The sequence below is a fragment of the Anomaloglossus baeobatrachus genome, chromosome 5 (genome assembly GCF_048569485.1).
Source record: "Anomaloglossus baeobatrachus isolate aAnoBae1 chromosome 5, aAnoBae1.hap1, whole genome shotgun sequence".
Classification (NCBI taxonomy): Eukaryota; Metazoa; Chordata; class Amphibia; order Anura; family Aromobatidae; genus Anomaloglossus; species Anomaloglossus baeobatrachus.
Window position 1 is genome coordinate 300870424 of NC_134357.1, and position 21722 is coordinate 300892145.

A 21722-nucleotide genomic window follows, 5' to 3' on the forward strand; every position below is an offset into this window, starting at 1 on the left:
CACCTTCCCCGGCGCCATTGCAATCCCAGCAGCAGAAGCAACAGTTCCAGTTACCTGTGCTACACAAAATGGAGGCCAGGACAGACAAGCAAGCCGTAGCGGGCGCGCTGGTGCCCGTAGGACGCGGAAGTGGACGTCCGATGGAGAGCTCGGTGGGAGAGTTACCCACCATCACGTTGCCAGCAAGCATGATACCGGCCGTGACTGGAGTCTCGGAGAAACCAGCGAAGGTCACGTTTTTTACCTCATGGGATGCCGTTACTGGGGAAACGACGACGGACGTCCGGGCCACCTACAAGTCCCGGCTGACTCTGGGGAGCGGGCCACCAGGAGCATCCGTACAGATTCCGGAGGCGCCCGCGTCTGTTAAGGTAGGCTCTCTGCCCCCCTCAGGAGTTAAGGCCCCGTACTGGCAAGATATCCCAGAACCAGAGGTAATCGTCCGGAAGAGAGTGATTTGTTTGCCGTTGAAAACCGGTACTGTTGAAAGCCGGTGAATGTTTCCAGTTACAGTAACGTTAAAAGTACTGAACCCGGGAGGAGCTTAATGCAGAACTGTGCGTGGACTCCTTCCGTGACTGTTAAGAAGGAATCTTGTTGTCCTGTTGTTTTCTGCCCACCCAAAGACCGGGAGCGCTTGGAAATAGCCTCCGGGCAGAAGGTCAGCTAAGACCGGGAGCGCCTGAGGAGGGCCTCCGGGCAGATGTGCGACTAAGACCGGGAGCTTCCCTGGAGGGACTCCGGGCACCAAACTTGTGTGCCAGTCTGTGTGTTTTCCTACATGTGTTGTTTTGCAGGTACGAACCTCGCCAGGAGGCTGAGGTTAAAGAGGGGAGGAATGTAAGGGGTAGTCGGACCCCCGAACTGGGAAAGAGAATCCCCCCCTGAAGACGCCACAGGAGTATGGTGGCACATTGTACCATGTTATGTGTTATGTACGGTTCTCCCCCCCCCAGGTGCCAGTGTAGTGAGTGGTTCCCCTGGTAACAGTGACAGGGAAGGAAGGAGCAGGGCAGCCTAGGAGGGAAGAGAAGGGGGTTGGGCTCTGAATGCTGGGCAGTGTGCTGTGAGATGTAACATGGGAGAGAGCTGAGGAGAAGTGCCGGGGCAGAGTGCAGGAGTGGGTGCTGTGGCAGTGGAGCGGAGAAGTTGGAGCTAATCCGGAGCCGGTAGTGAGTACTGGAGCCGTCCCCTAGTTCAATACAAATCCCTGGGAAAGGGCTGGACTAAAATCGGGATAGGAGTACCACTGCTAGGGGGATAACAATTGGCCCCTGCAGGCAAAGGAAAGTGCCCGTAGAGAAAAAGGAAACCGTTTTCGTAGAAAAGGACTTGTAACTTGTAACGTACTAAAGTAAGCCTGCTGCAAACAGAAAGATGGAAGCTTTGTTTAATAAAATGGTGTTTGGTTTACCCGCTGCCTGCAATTGTCTCTTTCCTGAAAGTGAAGAAGGAGCTGGAGAGCACAGAAAGAACGCTGTCATGAATGGGCCCCATACATCCACACTCTGCCCCAACAACACACCTGTTTTGCAAGTAACGGCCAAGCCGGGGTTCAGCCTGCGGCCCACAAGGCGAGGGGACCCAACTACACCCCCTGAGGCGCCCCCTGCCCCCGTTACACTGTCTTGTGGCATGACCCACGTTCTCTTGAGATTCTGTCCATGGGCAGATGTCCTAACATTCTCTTTTTAGAATTTTAAATTTAATTGTCTCATCAATGATTTTATGTTGTAATAGTGGTTTTCTTTTTCTAAATTTTATGCTTCCCATGTAAACCAAAAAAGTCTATTTTCATCTCATTTGTCACCAAAACATTCTTCCAGGTGATCTTTAGAAAATTGCAGAAGAGCAACAATGTTCATTTTGTAGAACAGTGGCGACCATGTTATGTATATTGTTGTTTCTTCACTATCTTCCTTAAGAAGGACTCATGAACATTAATCCTTGTCTGGTACCGTGGGGTCCATGTGACCCCACGTAGATTGATACAATTAGTAAATATTTTTCCTGGTACCAGACAAGGGTTAACATTAGCTACTGTGAGTAGGCCTTTATTTGCTTAGAGATTACCATGGCTTCTTTTGTGACATTGTGGACTAGGGTACTCCCTTGCTCTTTGAGTGATCTTTGCTGTTTGACTAATACTAGGGAGGGTAATAATGGTCTTGATTTTCCTCCATTTGTACACAGTCTCTCTGTAGATTGGTGCAGTCCAAAAGCTTTACAGATATTTATGGAACTCTTTAGCCTAATGAGCATCAAAAACTCTTTTTCTGATGTCCTCAGAAATCTCCTTTGTTCGAGCCACCATTCACTTCCACAAACTGTTATGAAGCTTAGCTTTTGATAAATCCCTGCTCTTTAAATAAAACAGGTCATCCACTCACAGCAGATTGTCATCCCATTTATTGAAAACACAAAACTCTACTTTCATCTTCAAAATATCTATCTGCTAATCCAAATGGTTCACATACGTCTGTGAGCCCTCGCGGGCAGGGACCTCTATCCTCCTGTACCTGTCTGTGTCTTGTATTATTTATGATTATAGTACCTGTCCTATTTTGTATACCCCTTTCACATGAAAAGCGCCATGGAATAAATGGCGCTATAATAATTATTCATAATATTAATTAATAATAATAACATACTTTAGTCACTCAGAGACATGTGATATTGGATAATTTTCCTCAATAAAAAAAAGACAATCTAATATTTTTGACTCATTTGATTTGGTTCTTTTTATCTATTTTTAGGACTTGTGTGACAAGTTCGTGGAGCTGGACCTTCTATTTCTTGAACTGGATTATACTGCAACTAGGCAGAGACACCGAATGTCAGGGATATTCACATGAGCATATATATATTGTGTACGACATGATCCTGGCAAAATACCCTTTTGACTATAACTATAATTGAATTGTTTTTCATTGAACGCTTTAGCCTCATTAATAAATCTATTCCTTGCTCTTAATAACCCAGTAAGAAATGGTAACAATTAACCAACCTGCTGTTCTGCTGCGCTAAACATTATATATATATATATATATATATATATATATATATATGTATGTTCTATCTACATAGAGTTGTAAGTTGGTGTGTTACCATGAGTAAATCTAAGGGAGTCTATGTCTTTCAGGCAGTTCCTCATGGGTTGGCCTTATGACTTTACATTTTTGCCTGTGGTTGTGCTTTAGACTGCATATAAATATTTTGCATAGTACTAACGACGATACTTGCATATTTCTTCCCATACTTGACCTTTTACACATAGATTTGAGCCTTCACAAAATAGTACATATTCGGTGTCACACCATTTAGGTTTCACTTTATCATAGAGACTATGGATGAAATATATTTGTAAGTTGTCAGACACGAAGGTAACAGTTTCTGTACCAGTAAATAATAGGCTCTGTGACAAATAGCAGATCTATTTCATCGTCAGATAACTGCCTTCTTACTTGACAGCTGCCTGACATAGTAATATGTAGTTTTCTGCTGTAGCATACATCATTCACAGCCATACATTCATCCATTGTACCTAATAACTGCTTTTAGAATAATATTCTGGAGCACACTGAGGCTTTATTTTCACTAAAGATTTGTCTTGGACTCCAAAAAAAGCCCCGTATGCTAACCTACATACATGTATGTGTAGTTCAGTGACCCAATCAATATACCCCGCCCTGTCTCTGCTAGGGGCTAGCTTGGCATTACTCCACTGAAATGGTATACACCACATCTAATGTTCCCATGAAAGAGCACAGAATGCTTTTCATAATGTTTGACATACCCACAACTTCATTCCATCATCAATGAGGTTTAATCTGCAGGGGATCCGGACAGCAAATGTTCAATTTCTCTGCAGTGCCCCCACAGGATAAATAAAGCACTGCATGGTGCCATGGGAGATCAACAGGATGTGCATGGTAATGTATGAATGTGCTGGGTCCCCTAGAAATAAAGAGACCAGCCCATTTCTGGTGTAGGTTATCAAGGAAAGCCTAAAAGAAATGACGCCCCTCTATCGACTGAAACACCCACATAGTTCTTTGGAATTTTTTTTTTTTTTCCAAACAAGATAACCCCTTTAGATTCAGCTTGTGCCTGTGGCATCTACCAGTTCACATTCATGGCACATGGGTCTTCAGCTCTCAGTTAGCTAAGCCTGTGAAATAGGCAAACATATCTTTATAAGGCAAGGCAATAAAGAAGGAATCTAATGCATCTTAAAGGGAATCGGTCAGCAGGTTTTTGCTACCTCATCTGAGAGCAGCATGATGTAAGCAAAGATATCCTGATTCCAATGATGTATCACTTAGATTACTGGGTGTAGCCGTTCTGACACAATAAGAATTTTTAGGTTTAGTCATGTAGCAGAGTCCAGAGAGCTGACCCTGCTTACGCCATCCTCTCTATAGAGATTGTACATTAACAGTGAGGTGTCAATCAGAGGACGGGGTGTGTTGCGTGACAGTGTAGTCCTGCAATAATAAGAATCCTGCTGCTTAAACTAACATAGCAAATAAACAGCAGATTGGACTATAACAAGACAGGCATTCCTGAATTCTCTGTGTTAACCCTTGCAGCATGCTGACTTCAGCTTACATAGCAAAAACCTTATGACAGATTCCCTTTAACCTACACTCGAATTTCATAATGAAAGACGCTCTATGAACACAATTTATAGTTGTCTCTCGGCTTGCTGTGTGATATAAATGGCACATCATTTTTTTATGACCATAATATTCACCTCAGTTAATAACCCTGAAACTTTCATTAATCATGATTATTGGCCAATTAGCGGCTGCATAATTATGATGGGTGTATAATCAGTCAGTTACTTGATATACTGAATAAGCTATTGAGGAAACTTCTGAGTAATGGATTACGTATCACTTGTGTTCACAGGGAGCAGAAATTAAAATACACCACAGATAATTCTCTTTGAAATAACAAAAAATAGATTAGGGATTAGTTATAAAAATACATTTTTATCTTTTTGATATTTGTGTCTAGTAAGATGTAAGGGAACCTCAAATAGTGGTTTATGCAGAAAAAAAAACGGGCGGCCGATTTTAGTGATATTTTTCCCTCCCAGGACAGAAAGGATGAACAACTGTTTGTTTCTCCCTCTATACCCTTTCCTTGATTTTTGGGTCAGTTCACTAATCCCTTTATTTCTTTCTTTGCAGTTCCTCAGGGGCGGGGAATTTTTCCACTTAATAGCAAAGTTTATAAAATTGACTTGGTCCATGCCCCGTAGCAGTCACATAGTTTGCATGACCTTGATCAAACCTTGAACTACAATTATTACTTCTTTTTTATTGCTTGTGATACTTTAAATCTCCAGTGTCAACTATTGAAACACATCAATGATATATAATGTTAATAAACAAAAAATGTTAAATTAACTATAGGTATAAAAATAAGTATCTATGTGTAGGTGACTGAGCCTCATCTTTATCTAGATTTTAGCACTATTGCTACCGGACTAGACAAGTTGTTTTTTTGCTCTTTGGCATAAAAGAAAAATTTGTGTTTTTTTTTGGAACAACATAGTAAGAGTTAAAGGATATCTCAGTGAGCCTGGAACATAAAAGGCACGGTAACTGGCTGGATTAATGCATTTATTTTCCAAAAAGAAGAGTAAAATCTTCTTCCTCAGCTAATGCATTTTGTATTTAGTCAGCAAAATCGAGTCTCTCCTTAAAATGTCTTAAAGCCTCACCTAAAGAATATAGACTTCTGAGAAACCAGAACGTGTTACTTTGAGGCCTAGATATACAATTTTTATTTCTCCATGCAAGTAAAACAAAATAAAAATGAACTTGCTTTGTAAATATTGTTAATTGCAAATATCCTATCATTTTGTGTGTAACAGCTCCTTAAGATTTCTGGTAAAAATGGCCAAAATAGAGCTTAGAAGCGAAGGCGAACATTTGTATGGAAATCCATGATCTCTTTGATACGCCATGCTCACCCACTGCCTCTCTTCACCTATTACCCTTCCCCACTATGCTTCTTCTACACGATCTCCAAGGAAGAAATCTTCTGGAATTTCGTTCTATGGATTTTGGAAGGATTAAGCACTTATTCTGAGAGATTCCTAGATATTCTGGAAGAGCTAGCAAGCGTTGGTTACGCTAGTACATAAATTATAAGCAAAGCATCCATCCATAGTGTGATCCTGCAGTAATGATCCATTAAATCTATTCTCCACGACTTGACAGTATATCTTCTGTAGGTTACTAGTAACTGGTGAAAAGAATAAAGACACAATATCTGTAGAATTGGACTACACAGGGTTTCTATGAAGTGATCATGGGGACATAAAGATCTGCATAGGAGCTGTAGACACTAAGCAATAGGATATTTTTAGTTGAAGGCGTTGTCTGATACTTATAATGTCCTTTATACCGTTAGATCCAGTTGGACAGAGACAACATTTTTCACATTTTTGTTCTGTACATTACCACAATGGATTTTGAACAAAATAATTCAGATGCAGTTGATGTTCAGGCTTTCAGCTTTAATTCAGTGGGTTGTACAAAATGATTGTATAAAATGTGAGGAACTAAAGCATTTTCTAAACTCAATCCCTTCATTTCAGGGGCTCAAAAGTAATTGGACAAATTTAATATTTAAAATTTAATATTTGGAAATAAAATGTTAATTTCTAATACATGGTTGAAAACCCTTTGTTGGCAATGACTGCCTGAAGTCTTGAACTGATGGCTATCACCAGACGCTGTGGTTCCTCCTTTTTAATGCTCTCCTGGCCTTTACTGCAGCGGTTTTCAGTCGCTGTTTGTTTGTGGGCCTTTCTGTCTGAAGTTTAGTATTTAACAATTAATAAGCATCTCTATTGGGTTGAGATCACTTCTTTGCTTTAATAAAAATTCCTGGGTTGCTTTGGCTTTATGTGTTGGGTCATTGTCCATCTGTATTATGAAACGCAGACCAATCAGTTTGGCTGCATTTGGCTGAATTTGAGGGCACAGTATGTCTCTGAAAACACCAGAATTCATCCGGCTGCTTCTGTCCTGTGTCACATCATCAATAAACACTAGGGACCCAGTACCACTGGCAGCCATGAATGCCCGGCCATCACACTGCCTCCATCGTGCTTTACAGATGATGTGGTATGCTTTGGATCATGAGCTGTACCATGCTTTCTCCTTACTTTTTTCTTTCCATCATTCTAGTAGAGGTTGATCTTGGTTTCATCTGTCCAAAGAATGCTCTTCCTGAACTGTGCTGCTTTTTAAAGATTTTTTTTTAGCAAAGTCCAATTTCGCCTTCTTATTCTTGAGGCTTATGAGTGTCTTGCACCATGCAGTGAACCCTATGTATTTTCTTTCTTGCAGTCTTCTCTTTATGATAGATGTGGATATTGATACACCTACATCCTGGACAGTGTTGTTCACTTGTTGGATATTGTGAAGGGGTTTTTCTTCACCATGGTAATTATTCTGCGATCATCCACCACTGTTGTCTTCTGTTGGCGTCCAGGTCTTTTTGCATTGTTGAGGTCACCAGTGCTTACTTTCTTTCTCAGGATGTACCAAACTGTAGATTTAGCCACTCCTAATATTGTAGCAATTTCTCAGAAGAAGGAAGGCTTGTTTCACCTGCATGGAAAGTTCCCTTAACCGCATGTTTACTTTTCAGCCAAAACTTCAAAATGAAAGCACCACACCTCAAATCAACTCCAGGACTTTTATGTGCTTAATTGAGAATAAAATAACAAAGGAATTGCCCATGCAACAGCCTGAGAGTCATTGTCCAATTACTTTTGGGCCCTTTAAAACCCGAGTAGCACATGTAAAGGAGCTCAAACTCCTAAACCCTTCACCCAATTTTAATGTGATACCCTCAAATGAAAGCTAAAAGTCAGGACTATCACCATGTCCATTATATAACTATAACTTGAATGTGTTTCATTAAACAGGTAAAAAAAAAAATAAATTTGTGTCAGTGTCGAAATATATCTGAACCTAACTGTATATGTCTTACTTTAAGCCCTAACTACTTTTGTAATATGCTTGAATATAAAATTCCCTACTATTCTCCATATCCTGCTAATAACTGGATGTGCTCTTTTTCCTTTACATCACAGGAGGATGGTCCAGCTGATGTCACTCACCCTGCTTCTGTCACCGCACCCTGATGAAGATTCTTTTCAGGGAAAGAGGCAGCAGAGTCAGAAGCAGGGACTGTGGTGACAGAAGTGAGGCCATGGCCACTGAATATGCGCATGGTGGCGACTGAAGATGCAGATGGCAGAAACAGAAGCTGCGGTCACTTTTCCATCTTCTCAATGGAAACAGGACATTTCCAGGGAACAACGGTGAGGAAAGCTATGGTATGTGACCGCAGTGTCCCCTCATGCCATTTTTTTTCCAAGGGGAATAATATAAGTTGCAGATAAGTGACTTCAGGACCATCTTCCTATGATATTCCATTTAAAACTTTCCTCCAACAAAACATCACAGGCAGTAAAGAAAAAAATAGATAAAGCAATTAGAGGAATAAGGATAATAGTAGGGAATTTTAGAACAAAGCTAATTACAAAAGTGGCTAAAGCGTAAAGATAGATGTCTAGAATTGCATTATAGGTATCGGACAACTCCTTTAAGGATTTTTACATAGTTGCCTAATGTTTATTTTAGATTCATTTGAGTAATAACATACATGGTTGCATAGCCTTTAAATGTACTGTAATGTAATGCAAGATCTTCCACCAGTTTACACCTAGGGTTGTTCCTTTTAATATCTTAATAAAAATAAGTTGAATTTCTTCAAGAAGAATTACACTTGACTTACCCAGATGCTACTATACAGCAATGTATTTTTGTTTCTTTTGCGCAATAATCGTGTACCAATGGATACAATGGCACTTTTTGGAAACTTCAAGATAAAAAGACAGAAATCTCTGGCTAAATCAGAATAAGATTAAAGGGAATTTGTCAGCAGGTTTTTGCTACCTCATCTGAAAACAGCATGATGTAGGCAAAGAGACTCTGAATCTAACGATGCATCACTTACTTTACTGGGTGCAGCTGTTTTGACCAATCAAAGGTTTTAGATTTAGCAATGTCTAAAAAAAAGTGAGCTTTTAATTACATCAGGGGGAGTGCTGGACAAGCTGAACTCTAGCTGACCTAGCCTAGCAATGATAATCTCCTGAAGCTAATACAAACACTGCAGGTAAACAGCTGCACACAGTGATATGAGATGCATTGCTGAAATCTCTGTGTTAACTCCTATAGCAGGCTGCCTTCAGAATACATAGAAAAAACCTGCTAACAGTTCCCTTTTATTGCTTTGGAAGCTAAATTATCACAAGTCATGTTTGGTGCATTTATGACATGCGCATTTTCGGTATTTTCCTAATAACAGTAATGAGATGAAGAAAATCCACAGATAAGAAAACCCAAACAAACTTTTATCAAAGGCATTTAGCATAATATGGAAGATTAAAGAGAAACAGTCTTGTCAGATAACATTATTAGCCTGCAGATTAATAGAGTTAGGAAGGTGCTTGGCTGCTCCACTGAAAGTACAGCACCAAGGAGAAAATTAACTTTACTCCACCTGGAATCCGCCGGCTTTTAGCTATGTAGGCCCTCTGGCATGGTTACAGTCACAGCTCACAGTAGTGAAGGGCGACTTTAAGCACACCATGGCACTTTGACTGATGGCTGTCTCAGAAGTGCATTTGTGCGGAGCTGGCTGTCAGTCAAAGTGCCGGGGCGTGCTTATAGTCACCACACACAATGCTGTGAGTAATGACTGTACCTATGCTCGCATGCCTACAAAGCTTGAAGCCAGTGGCTCCTGGGAGGAATAAACATAATTTCTTCCAGGTGGCGCACTTTCAGTATGGCACCTGAGCACCTTCATGACGCTATTACCCTGCAGATTAACCCTATATCTGCAGGTAAATAGCATTATCCAGCCTGAGAGTTTTCAGATGAACTTACTCTACATCTGTATACCTTTTCTGGTCTTTGGGAAATGAATATAGATATAACCTTTTATTGCTATTACTTACTATTAAAGTCCCTGGTTAACACCATTGAATATTTTCAGTTTACATATAGAATTTGTGAAAGCTGTATTCCTAGCTCAGATATTTATGGCATAACCAAAGGGTATATAATAAGTGCCTGAGGGTATTTAAGTGTCTGATTGACTGAGGTCCTAAGAATGCTCATTGCTCAGCTACCTTCAGAATTCTGATAAAAGTGGCCAGAGAAAGACATGCATGCGCTGACGCTTTTCCATTCATAGAGGTGTAAGACTTGGCTATGTTTTTTTTAGATATGCCATAAATGTCTGAGATGGTAATACATCTTTTAAAGAGTTGTCCGCCCCTGAGGAAATCTTCTATTGAGAGAAGTGGTTGAGCATCTAGTCTACTCAAACTGATGTCAAGTGATTGGCGTTAGGAAGAGTAGCTGAAACCTAACGATGTGTACCTCACTGACTGTTAGGGATCGCTCCCAATTGGGTATAAAAAAAAAATCGGTCCCATTCTCATCCAGAAAAGTAGGATAAGTGAAATTCGTTTGGTATTCCATATGTCATGTGAGCGATTATTTTCTCGTCTAGCATCCGTAAGCCATCTGTATGATAGGCGTTTTTTTTCTCAGTAGCTATCAATCTACAGTCATTACAGGACCATTTACAGTGTTCTATGCTACAGAATGGTAATGTATCCATAAAAAACGGACAGCATAAAGATGATCTGTGTGCCTTTCTTTTTTTCGCACATCCATAGACTTGCATTGGCGAGTCTTGTCTGATATACGTGGTCATAAGCATTTTTTCTTCAGGCCGATTACAGCTAAGGAAAAACTTGCAGACAATTACTGACTCATTGAATGACATTGGTTTCAAGTGCAGAGTAATTTTTTTTCTTACATTGCACTAGTCCGTTTTATACTCAAGTGGGAACGAGCCCTTAAAGGGAACTTGTCAGGTGCAATATGCACACAGAACCATGAGCAGTTCTGGGTGTATGTTGCTAATCCTGGCCTAACTAAAGTGGGCTTTACACGCAGCGATATTGCAAGCAATATCGCTAGCGAGCGTACCCGCCCCCGACGGTTGTGCGTCACGGGCAAATCGCTGTCCGTGGCGCACAACATCGCTAAAACCCGTCACACTATACTTACCTGCTTAGCGACGTCACTGTGGCCGGCGAACCGACTCCTTTCTAAGGGGGCGGTTCGTGCGGCGTCATAGCGGCGTCACTAAGCGGCATCCCAATAAAAGCGGAGGGGCGGAGATGAGCGTGACGAACATCCTGCCCACCTCCTTCCTTTTTCATTGCTTGCGGCAGCAGGTACGATGTTGTTCCTCATTCCTGCGGTGTCACACATAGCGATGTGTGCCGCCGCAGGAATGACTAACAACCTGCAACAGCAATGATAATCGGGATAGAAATAACTGGACAACAATCAACAATATGCTGAGCATTTTTGATCGTTAACGGTCGTTCCCGCAGTGTCACACGCAACGACGTCACTAACAAGGACGGATGTGCGTCACGAATTCCGTGACCCCAACGACATCTCGTTAGCGATGTCGTTGCGTGTAAACCCCGCTTAATCCTATATCTAGTAGCATAGATAAAGAGATCTTTAGAAAAAGTATTTCTAAAGATCTTTTATCATATGCTAATGAGGCTGGCAACTAGTCGCAAGGCCGTTACTTCCCCCGACTAGTCCGCCCGCTTAGCATGGTAGCACACCCACAGGGGCATACTAACATGCTACTCAATAGAGCATCCCCAGTATCACTAGACCTCACTAAAGCCGGGACACGTATACCTGGCTTCATACTGCGCATGACCGGAAGTGCCTGGACCTCTGAACAGTAGAGAGAGTGGACACAGGTACGCACGTCACCACTTATGATGCTGCGTTGAATAGTATGTTAGAACGCTCCTGTGGACATACTACCATGGTAAGAGGATGAACTTGTCAGGGGAACTAACGCCATTGCGACTAGTCCCTGGCCTCATTAGCATATTATAAAGAATCTTTAGAAATACTCTTTCTAAAGATTTCTTTATCTATGCTAGTGTATACAGGGATGGTTATACAGGTATTAGCAATATGCACCCAAAACTGCTCGTGGTTCTGGGTGTATATTGCACCTGACAGGTTCACTTTAAGATTCAGCAAGCTGAAGGGCTTGTTGACAGTTTCCTCATAGGCGGACATCCCCATTAAGTAACGTTAAAAAGACATACATTACTTATTTTGTTCTGATCATGATCTACACGCTGTATTATTATTCTGAAAGCTTCGAGCTGAAATATTATAACAACCCTTCTGGACTTTATGGCAGAACAAAGCTTGTTTTGATGATCTGTATTTTGAGAAGTGCTGTCTTTAGACAATGACATTGTACAATATAGTTTGAGGAAAAGCTAATCATCCTACTGCATAGGAACCCATCAAGTTTCAGGGGTACCACGACAATTATTGACTGCTTCCAAAATGAACTAGCAGAACTATGAATGCAGCTCTGGCCATAATAAAGATTTTAACTGAGAATCAGTACAAAAAAGTAAAACAGAATATTGCTAAAGATAACATATGTTGTAGATTCTACCTATGTATGAGCAGTAAAATGGTGTTCCAAGGTGGACATACCCTTTAATGTAAAGTGACAATATGACAGTTTAAATTCATACCTAATCCATTCCATTGATAACACCACTAAGGCCTTTTTCTGGTTAGGTATAAAGAGTTTCACAGACCTCTATTTATGTGTCCTGCACCTGAGCTTCAACATCAACAGTCAAACATGATCCTGTAAATCTGGCACAGTTTATATTGCCCCAATACACACAGGTATTCCATAAAATGTCACACTTCTGATTCCCAGCTTATTCTCCTCCATGCTTCAGTAGGATTGTGGGTTCTTGCTTTGTCACCTGGAAATGTTCCTAAAGATGAAGAGGAGGGATTCCTATTATTCCCCATGTCGGAGTAACATGCAGTCCTTCCTAGAGTAGCCATGCTAAAAACAGTGTGTGGGTCTCTGTTACTTAAGGTGGATGGTATGGCATGTGTGGAGATTGACTCCTGCAAACATGCTTCATTTTGGGAAGACTTATTGGAAACAGGGTTACCCCATTTGCCACCTCTATGCCTCATAGGATAGCTATTGCTGTTGCTGCAGAAAGGGCACACATGGGAGGTATGAGGAAGAGAACAGAAGTAAGGCCCACCACATCTTTGGCGTAGCCTCAAGTCTTCCCTTTGGAGGGAATCACACAACAGGTAAGGCCGTCTTGATACTCGCCTTGGAATAGGGGAAGGGCACCAAGCTCTGTAGTGTGGAGAGACTGCCGTGGACGTGGTTGGTGGTCTGTGTGTTGGCTCCAGTCTTTTGCTAATTGTAAGGTGAGAAATATCACAAGGGCCACCACTGATGCCTAGTTTTGTTTCTTGTATGTTTCCATTCTGTGAGATGAGGGAAACCTTTGGAGCATTATCCTGACAAAGGAACTTTAGTGTTGTAGTTGAGGGGGGGTCTATATCCACCGATGGAAAGCAAGCTCCATGAGAAGATCTTAATGCAGGAGAAAGAAGTGATCCACTTGGTACAGTCACTACTGGTTTTGTGATGATACCACACTGAGGGGATGAAATGATCTGAGCTGGCTGCTGAGATCCCTGAACAGAAAAAGCAGCTTGAAGACTTGCGCTCCGCTGTCTCCATGTACGTAGAGCATGAGATGCAGTCTCCAGGGAACCCCCAACGCCAGAAGAGGAAACCAGATCCCTTGCAGTTTGCAGTACCCTCAAAACATTGTCTGGTACTGGAGTTCCTGTCACGTCAGGGTCAGGGCAAGCAGGACCACGAGATGGACTCTGTACACCACGAAAACAACTGTAAATCCCCTAAAGATTTAAGAACAGAAGTGAGAAATTGGAATAAGTTTATGTCCTTTAGTTGCAAACACAATTTGTAAGTATTCTGAAATCCCAAATCTAGAGTTGCACAGAAAGAACTGATGAGTAGTTATGTGTCTCTGGCTGTATCTATGTAGATCAAAAATTAATCTCCACTAAGCACAGATAACAAGGGCTTAGTAAAAGCTCAGAACTTCTAAAGGCAGATGAAAATATGAATTTTCTTCTGAGATTAGTACAAATGAGAACTTGGCTGTTTCTCTTTCATTCTATAAGGATTTAATCTTTACCTAATTTACATTTCAAAAATTAGCACTGGCAACTAAGAAATCATAGGTTCCGCCACAGTGCCAGGTTTTAGCGTGCAGGACAGAAGTACATTGTGTTCCTTTTTCCAACCACACCCTTTCCAAAGCCTTTGAATTAATTCTGCGCGCACTTGTTGCCAATAATGTAGTTTTTCTGTAAAAGGGTAGTCCATCACAGTTAGCAAAGTGACTAAGCTCAATAAAGGCTGAAAATCTGGCAACCTATGAACCAGATTTTTTGGATTATAAGACGCACTTTTCCTCCCCAAAAATTCGGAGGAAAATGAGTCTCATAATCCGAATGCATCTTACCGGGAGGTGGTGGAGAGGGGTCGCAGGGCACAGGTACTGTAATGGGGTCTGTGGGGCGCTGTGCTGGGGCCTGTGCGGCAGGCTGTCCTGGGACCTGTGCGACGGGCTGTGCTGGGGCCTGTGCGGCAGGTTGTGCTGGGGCCTGGGCTGGGGCCTGTGAAGCAGGGGCATCCTTCAAAAAAAATGTCAGTGGTGCAGGGTTCAAATAATATCGCCCGGAGGTGGCGCGTGTGCAGACATCTCAGCTCAAAATCTCATCTGTGCGTGCGCTGCCTCTGGCCCATTGATCTCCCAGCAGCGGACTTAAGGAAAATGGTGCACAGAGGTGGCATGTGTGCGGATGAGATCTCAACTTGTAATTGAGCCGACAGCTCAATTTGCGCATGCGCTGACTCTGGGTGCCATCTCTTTGAATCCCGCACCGCTGACAGTTTATGGAAGTTTCAAACCTTACAGCATCTGGGACACCACCGCCCCTGCCTCTCGTGACCCTGCTCCAGCACCGCTGCCATCCCCCTCCGATAAGAGACCACTGGATTTTAAGACGGACCCCTTTTTCTACCTTTTTTTTCTCTAAATCTGGGGTGTGTCTCTATAATCTGATGTGTCTTATAAACCGAAAAATACGGTATCTTTGGTTTTAGAGTTCAAGTAGAATAGGATCACATTTTAGGTGAGTCTTATCTTTTTTATGATAACTTTACTTTTAAGAATAGAAAGAAATATTTATTTAAGCAGATGTTCCTTGGTCAACCAAACAAGTTTCTGCTCCAAATGATGCTCAGTTATGTACTTGCAAATATAGATATTATCAAGAGTATTAATGACACCATCAGATGTGATTCTCTTCCATTTGAGCAGCTTCAGAAGTCAAGGTCTTGTTTTCTAATTACACATTTTCCTTACCCGACTGATCCCCAGCAAACTCTGTTCCACACAAGAGCTGGGTACACAGTGCCTCATCCTCCAGTATACAAGGTGTTCCCAAGAGAAGACTAGAAGACTCAACCCCATAGCCACCAGAAGCATATAGAAGACTCCCGCCATGTTGTCAATGTCCAGTTTACTGCTCACCGCCTCATTCTTCTCATTTTGACAAATGCCTGATAGCCACACTGTCTCCAGCTTCTGAGTGTCACCTTTAAGAAAATTAGACAATTAATTAGTCCCTATAGATACAATTAAAGTTTTCACACTAATTCACTATTCTATCTGAGACTAGCTACCAACTGGCTGCAGACTACAATCTAGCAGCCCTGTTTACAGTAGTGCAGCTACTGGGGGCAGAGGGGGTGGTTGCCCCAGGCCCCACGCTCAGAAGGTCCCACCCATAGCTACTGACGCTGTTAACTATATTGTTGTGCACAGCACCCCGATATAGTTAATCTCTGCGGTAGAGCAATCTCCCTGCACTGCCACTCACTGTTCTGTATACCACAGGGCTCTTTAAGCCTGCAGTCTACAGCTGGATGCACGATGATACCGCTGCATGCACAGGATGTCAGAGTCCCAGTGCGATAACGTCATTGCGCTGTGCTGGGACTCTGATGTCCTGCGCATGCAATGACAGCATGATGAGCTGTGAGCCCATCATACTGTGTATTGGGAACTGTGGTCCACCATACTGTGTATAGAAGATCTGTGGGCCCATCATACTGTGTACAGCAGTGTTCCCCATCTCCAATCCTCAGGGCCCACCATCAGTGCATGTTGTCAGGATTTTTTTGAATTGCACAGGTGATGGAATCATCTGCGGTGAATAAATTAACACTTGTGGCAATGCAAGGAAATCCTGAAAACATGCACTGTTGGTGGGCCCTGAGGATTGGAGTTGGGGAACACTGGTTTACAGGACAGCTGTGGATCCAATATACTGTACATAGGGGAACTGTGGAGATATCATACTGTGTATAGAGGAGCTGTACATGTGGGGACTCAGGGGACATTATTAAGTGTTAAGTGGACACTTGAGAACCATTATTATCATAGGGGCACTCAATGTATTGTGGCAGTAAAAGGTGACCAGGGTGGCATTATTACTTTCTAGGGGCAAAATGTGGGCAATTTTCTAGGGCACTTACACAGGGCATTAATATTTTCTATTGGGCAATTTTACAATATTAAGGACATAAAGAAGGCATTTTACTATGCAAGGGGCATTACGATGAAGGGCATAAGAGGATCCCTGATATTGTACCACACAGCAGGTGCGGAAATAGGAACACACATATGGCATCAGGGTTTCAGTACTGGGGTATCAGGATGAGGAATTTGTGCAGGTTGCGAATAGTTGAGGAAATGTGAGGAGTCAAATGGATCTTTGTTGTAATCTCCACAGATGAGTCATGACTAGAAAAAGTTATGTGGGTCTGAGTCAGATGGAAAAGACGGGAAAAGTGAACGACTTCATCACAAAGAACGTCAGCTGTAAGTCACCATTTATAACCGTACTGCAATCTCTTATATGTTCTGTGGGACTGGTATCTACTATGATATTGTCCTTATAATGGCGCTAATATCAGTGTTGGTCTTTGTGTAGAGATTTATTTTCAGTTACAGCCCAGTCATCTACTGAAGCTCCTTTAGACCTATGATTAGGCTGTGCCACCGTAGTTATAATTAAGGTTATCTGATTAGGGGGGTCCACTCAGATGTTTCGCCCTCCCCAGGCTGAACCCATAGCTATGCCTCTGCTTGTCTAGAAATCACAGCAAGAAGTCAGTATTTGAGGTATCTACAGTATATGGCTTTTACTACACAAGACATAAGATCCCACTGACGTGCTTCTACCTTGCAAATTATGATAGTACCTCCGAGTTGTAGTCACATCGACTTGACAGTCAGTATAAATATCCCCTGCTGGATTTCTACAGGACCACATTCACTATCATTACCTTCAATTGGCATCAAAATATTCATGCAGTCCCTGTGTAGCCCTAGCTCTAGCTATAGCTCTGTACTTAGCATAACGCTTCTAAATCTGGATTTCATGAGTTGAATTATTAAATTATAGGGGTTAGTTTACTAAAACTGTCACATTCTACGCCAGGATACTTTGACTAGCATATAAATGGCAAACTTATTAAAAGGTACACTCCTCTTAATAAATCTGGCACATCATAGTTTGATCATGTGCCAAAAATTGGCCCTGCTAAACCAGGTCTAAGGCGGGCTTTGCACGTTGCGACATCGCAAGCCGATGCTGCGATGTCGCACGCGATAGTCCCCGCCCCCGTCGCAGCAGCGATATCTTGTGATTCCTGGCGTAGCAAACATTATCGCTACGCCAGCTTCACATGCACTCACCTGTCTTGCGACGTCGCTCTGGCCAGCGTCCCGCCTCCTTCCTAAGGTGGCGGGTCGTACAACGTCAGAGCGACGTCACACGGCAGGCGGCCAATCAAAGCGGAGGGGCGGAGAGGAGCAGGATGTAAAAATCCCGCCCACCTTCTTCCTTCCGTATAGCCGGTGGAGGCAGGTAAGGGGATGTTCCTCGCTCCTGCAGCTTCACACACAGCGATGTGTGCTGCTGCAGGAACGAGGAACAACAACGTACCTGTCGCTGCACCGGCATTATGGAAATGTTGGAGAATACACCGATTATACGATAACGACGCTTTTGCGCTCGTTAATCATATCATCTAGGATTTACACACTACGATGTCGAAAGTGACGCCGGATGTGCGGCACTTTCGATTTGACCCCGCCGACATCGCACGTGCGATGTTGCAACGTGAAAAGCCGCCATTAGATCTGTAATATAATTCAAAATCTTCCATATGTTATAGTAAATGTGCGAGACCTACAGTAACCTCACCCTAATCCTGCCCTATTTTCTCACCACTTGCCAAGTGGTGAGAGGAGTACAATGTTAGCACAAATATGTTAAGTGCCAAAATTGTGTGAATTTACTATGAAAGAAAACTATAGCCAGGAATTTATCAAACAAATTCCACCAAACTTATGTCTAACTTTTCTAAGGAAACTAAGTTTCTCCATCAGGGAAGAAGGGGTTTCTACTGTCAAAGCAGTGAGATTATGGAATAATAATAATAATGGAACTTTTAGTCGTAGAATATTGTGAAGGTGGAATTGCTGATTAATTCTAAAGGAAGGTTAGATTTATTTTAATATATAAATGCTGCCACAGGTACGATGTTGTTTGTCGTTCCTGCGGCATCACACATCGCTATGTGTGACACCGCATGAACGACGAACATTCCCTTACCTGCGTTCACCGGCAATGCGGAAGGAAGAAGGTGGGCGGGATGTTACATCTTGCTCATCTCCGCCCCTCCGCTTCTATTGGCCGGCCGCTTAGTGACGCCGCTGTGACGTCGCTATGTCACCGAACGCTCCTCCCCCTTGAAGGAGGGATTGTTCAGCGGTCATAGCGACGTCGCTGTCAAGGTATATGCGTGTGATGCTGCCATAGCGATAATGTTCGCTACGGCAGCGAGCACCAAATGTCGCACGAGCGACGGGGGCGGGTGCTATAGCGCACGACATCGCTAGCAAACGCTAATGATGTCGCAGCGTGTAAAGCACCCTTTACAGTTGTAAGCATAACTATTCTATAGTAAAACAAAAACAAGGTATATAGCTCAACCCAACCAATATAGCAAGTGGTTTCTCGAAAATCACACAAAATGCAACTTTCAGTGACTACTGCAGTTCCATTTATTCAACCCCTTCATACTAAGATTTTTTAGTGCTTAGCACCCTTCTCCTATGGATCATGTTTCTAGCAGGTTATAACAGTCAGACACCAGTTTCTATTCAGCATCATGTTTGCAGCATAAATGTTTTAAGTATGTGAAAACTGACTGTTACTATGCATTTTAATAAAAAAAATGTTTAAAAAAAAACACTAGAGTCGTCAGTGGTTGATATCTTTTAATGGCTAACTGGAAAGATGGTAATATACATTTTAATGTAATTATGGAGTATGATTCAATTTTAATTGCTATATTTGGTTGCCTAATCTCCGTCCTTATGCAACTTTTGCCTCTTGTTGTCATTGAGGCTATTTTAACCATGCATGTGTAGGAGGTGGTCGATTCACTCCCCCTCCTATTATACAGTGTTTTCACTAATATACAGTGCTGTGCTGCAAATGTGCTTTATGCTGAATATATTAGTGTGACTGCTGGCAATGTAGCAGAGCCAGAGCGGCACGGCAGTCGGCGCCATCTAGCGGCCGATAGGTTACGATGTTTATATAAATGTAACTGTACCTTTAAGTGTATTGCATTGTAGTGCTCTGCTCTAAACACTATCATGACTGCTGTTTTAGTATATAGAATATAATGTATAGGAGTATAACATGTTTTATATAAGGTCTTTTATCATAGGGGATATTGTAATGAGTATTATGTAAAGTATAAGAATCTTTTAAGGTAGGATTTAGTGCAACGTAGGGACCAAGTAGCAGGAGGGGATTAAGTGGTAGATAATGTGTTATGGAGTGTTAGGCCTAAGCCACACGGTGAGAAAATCGATGCGAGTGGAGTGCGATAAAACATCGCATTCCCCTCGGACCAATTCTAGCCTGTGTCAGCTCCCATGAGCGATTATATTCTCAGCCCTAATCGGACCGAGAAAACAATCGCAGCATGCTGCGATTGTAATTAAAGACTCTTTTCTCTCGCACCCATTCAAGTGAATGGGGTGAGAGAAAAATCGCACTGCACTCGCGGTACACCTTCCTCTTGATCAATTCTGGATACTAAAATGGCGACTTAGATTAAAATAATCCATGTAGTTGTATGCCTCAAGGTTGACATCACCATCATTTTATAAGCCCATCTTGATCAAACGTCTGATGGTGTCAAATATGTAAAAATTCATTAAGGTGCATGCTACTTACTGAATTTGCCCCATCTTTTGGGCTGCATCTTTTGAGTCAAAAAATGTACTTCAGTCATAAGATGGAGGCTATTACTGTTATAATTTATGGCATTTTTGGTGTAAATCGTAGTAAATATTGGTGTGTACTAGACCACAGTAAGATCTATCCATTTTAAAAAAAAAAAAAACAGCAGAGCTTACATAAAAATTGCAACTTTTTTAGGAACTATGTGTGGCACAAAACTTTGTGTCTTTTGGGTGTAATTTTATGTCTTTTGGGTGCCATGGTATGTTTTGTCTCTGAATTTCCAAGCAATAAATTTTGCATTTATTTTCTAAAAAGGAGAAATGGTCAAAATAACAAAAAAATGCATTGCTTTCAGACCTCAAATAATGCAAAGAAAACTAGTTCAGAATCATTTAGAAACAACAATACTAATAATGTTTTACCTCAGGAAGAGTTCAGAAATCAATATTTTGTGGAATAACCATGATTTTTAATCACAGCTTTCATGCGTCTTGACATGCTTTCCACCAGTCTTTCACACTGCTTTTGGGTGACCTTATGCCACTCCTGGTGCAAAAATTGAAACAGTTCTTCTTTGTTTGATGGCTTGTGACTATCCATCTTCCTCTTCATTACATTCCAGAGGTTTTCAGTGGGGTTCTGGTCAGGAGATTGGGCTAGCCATGACAAGTTTTTGATGTGGTGGTCCTTCATCCACACATTGATTGACCTAGCTGTGTGGCATGGTTCATTGTCCTGCTGGAAAAACCAGTCCTCAGAGTTGGTGAACATTGTCTGAGCAGAAGGAAACAACTGTTTTTCCAGGATAACCTTGTATGAGGCTTGATTCATACATCCTTCGCAAAGTTTAATCTGCCCAATTGGACCATAGAGGACTGGAGTAAGGTAATCTTCTCTGATGAGTCTAATTTTCAGCTTTGCCCAACACCTGGTTGTCTAATGGTTAGACGGAGACCTGGAGAGGTGTACAAGCCACAGTGTCTTGTACCCACTGTGAAATTTGGTGGAGGATCGGTGATGACCTGAGGATGTTTTAGCAAGGCTGGAATTGGGCAGATTAAACTTTGCAAAGGACATATAAATCAAGCCACATACAAGGTTATCCTGGAAAAACAATTGCTTCCTTCCTCTCAGGTAATGTTTCCAAACTCTGAGGAATGGTTTTTCAAGCAAGACAATGTGCCATGTCACACAACTAGGTCAATCAATGTGTGAATGTAGGGTCACCACATCAAAACCCTGTCATAGCCAGCCCAGTCTCCAGACCTGAACACCATT

The 21722-nt window shown here is 42.1% G+C and overlaps 1 protein-coding gene across 1 annotated transcript in view; it reads right to left on the reverse strand.

Moving 5' to 3' along the window:
• Nucleotides 1-11707: 11707 nt before the first annotated feature.
• Nucleotides 11708-21722, reverse strand: part of GRIN2C (glutamate ionotropic receptor NMDA type subunit 2C) — a 113944-nt gene continuing 103929 nt past the window's right edge. Inside the window, exons 11-12 of the mRNA XM_075349659.1 lie at nucleotides 15473-15705; nucleotides 11708-13934 (exon numbers count right to left, since the gene is read on the reverse strand). Of these exons, the coding sequence (XP_075205774.1) occupies nucleotides 12894-13934; nucleotides 15473-15705 (1274 nt within the window). The 3' untranslated portion in view covers nucleotides 11708-12893. The remainder of the gene's footprint in view (nucleotides 13935-15472; nucleotides 15706-21722) is intronic.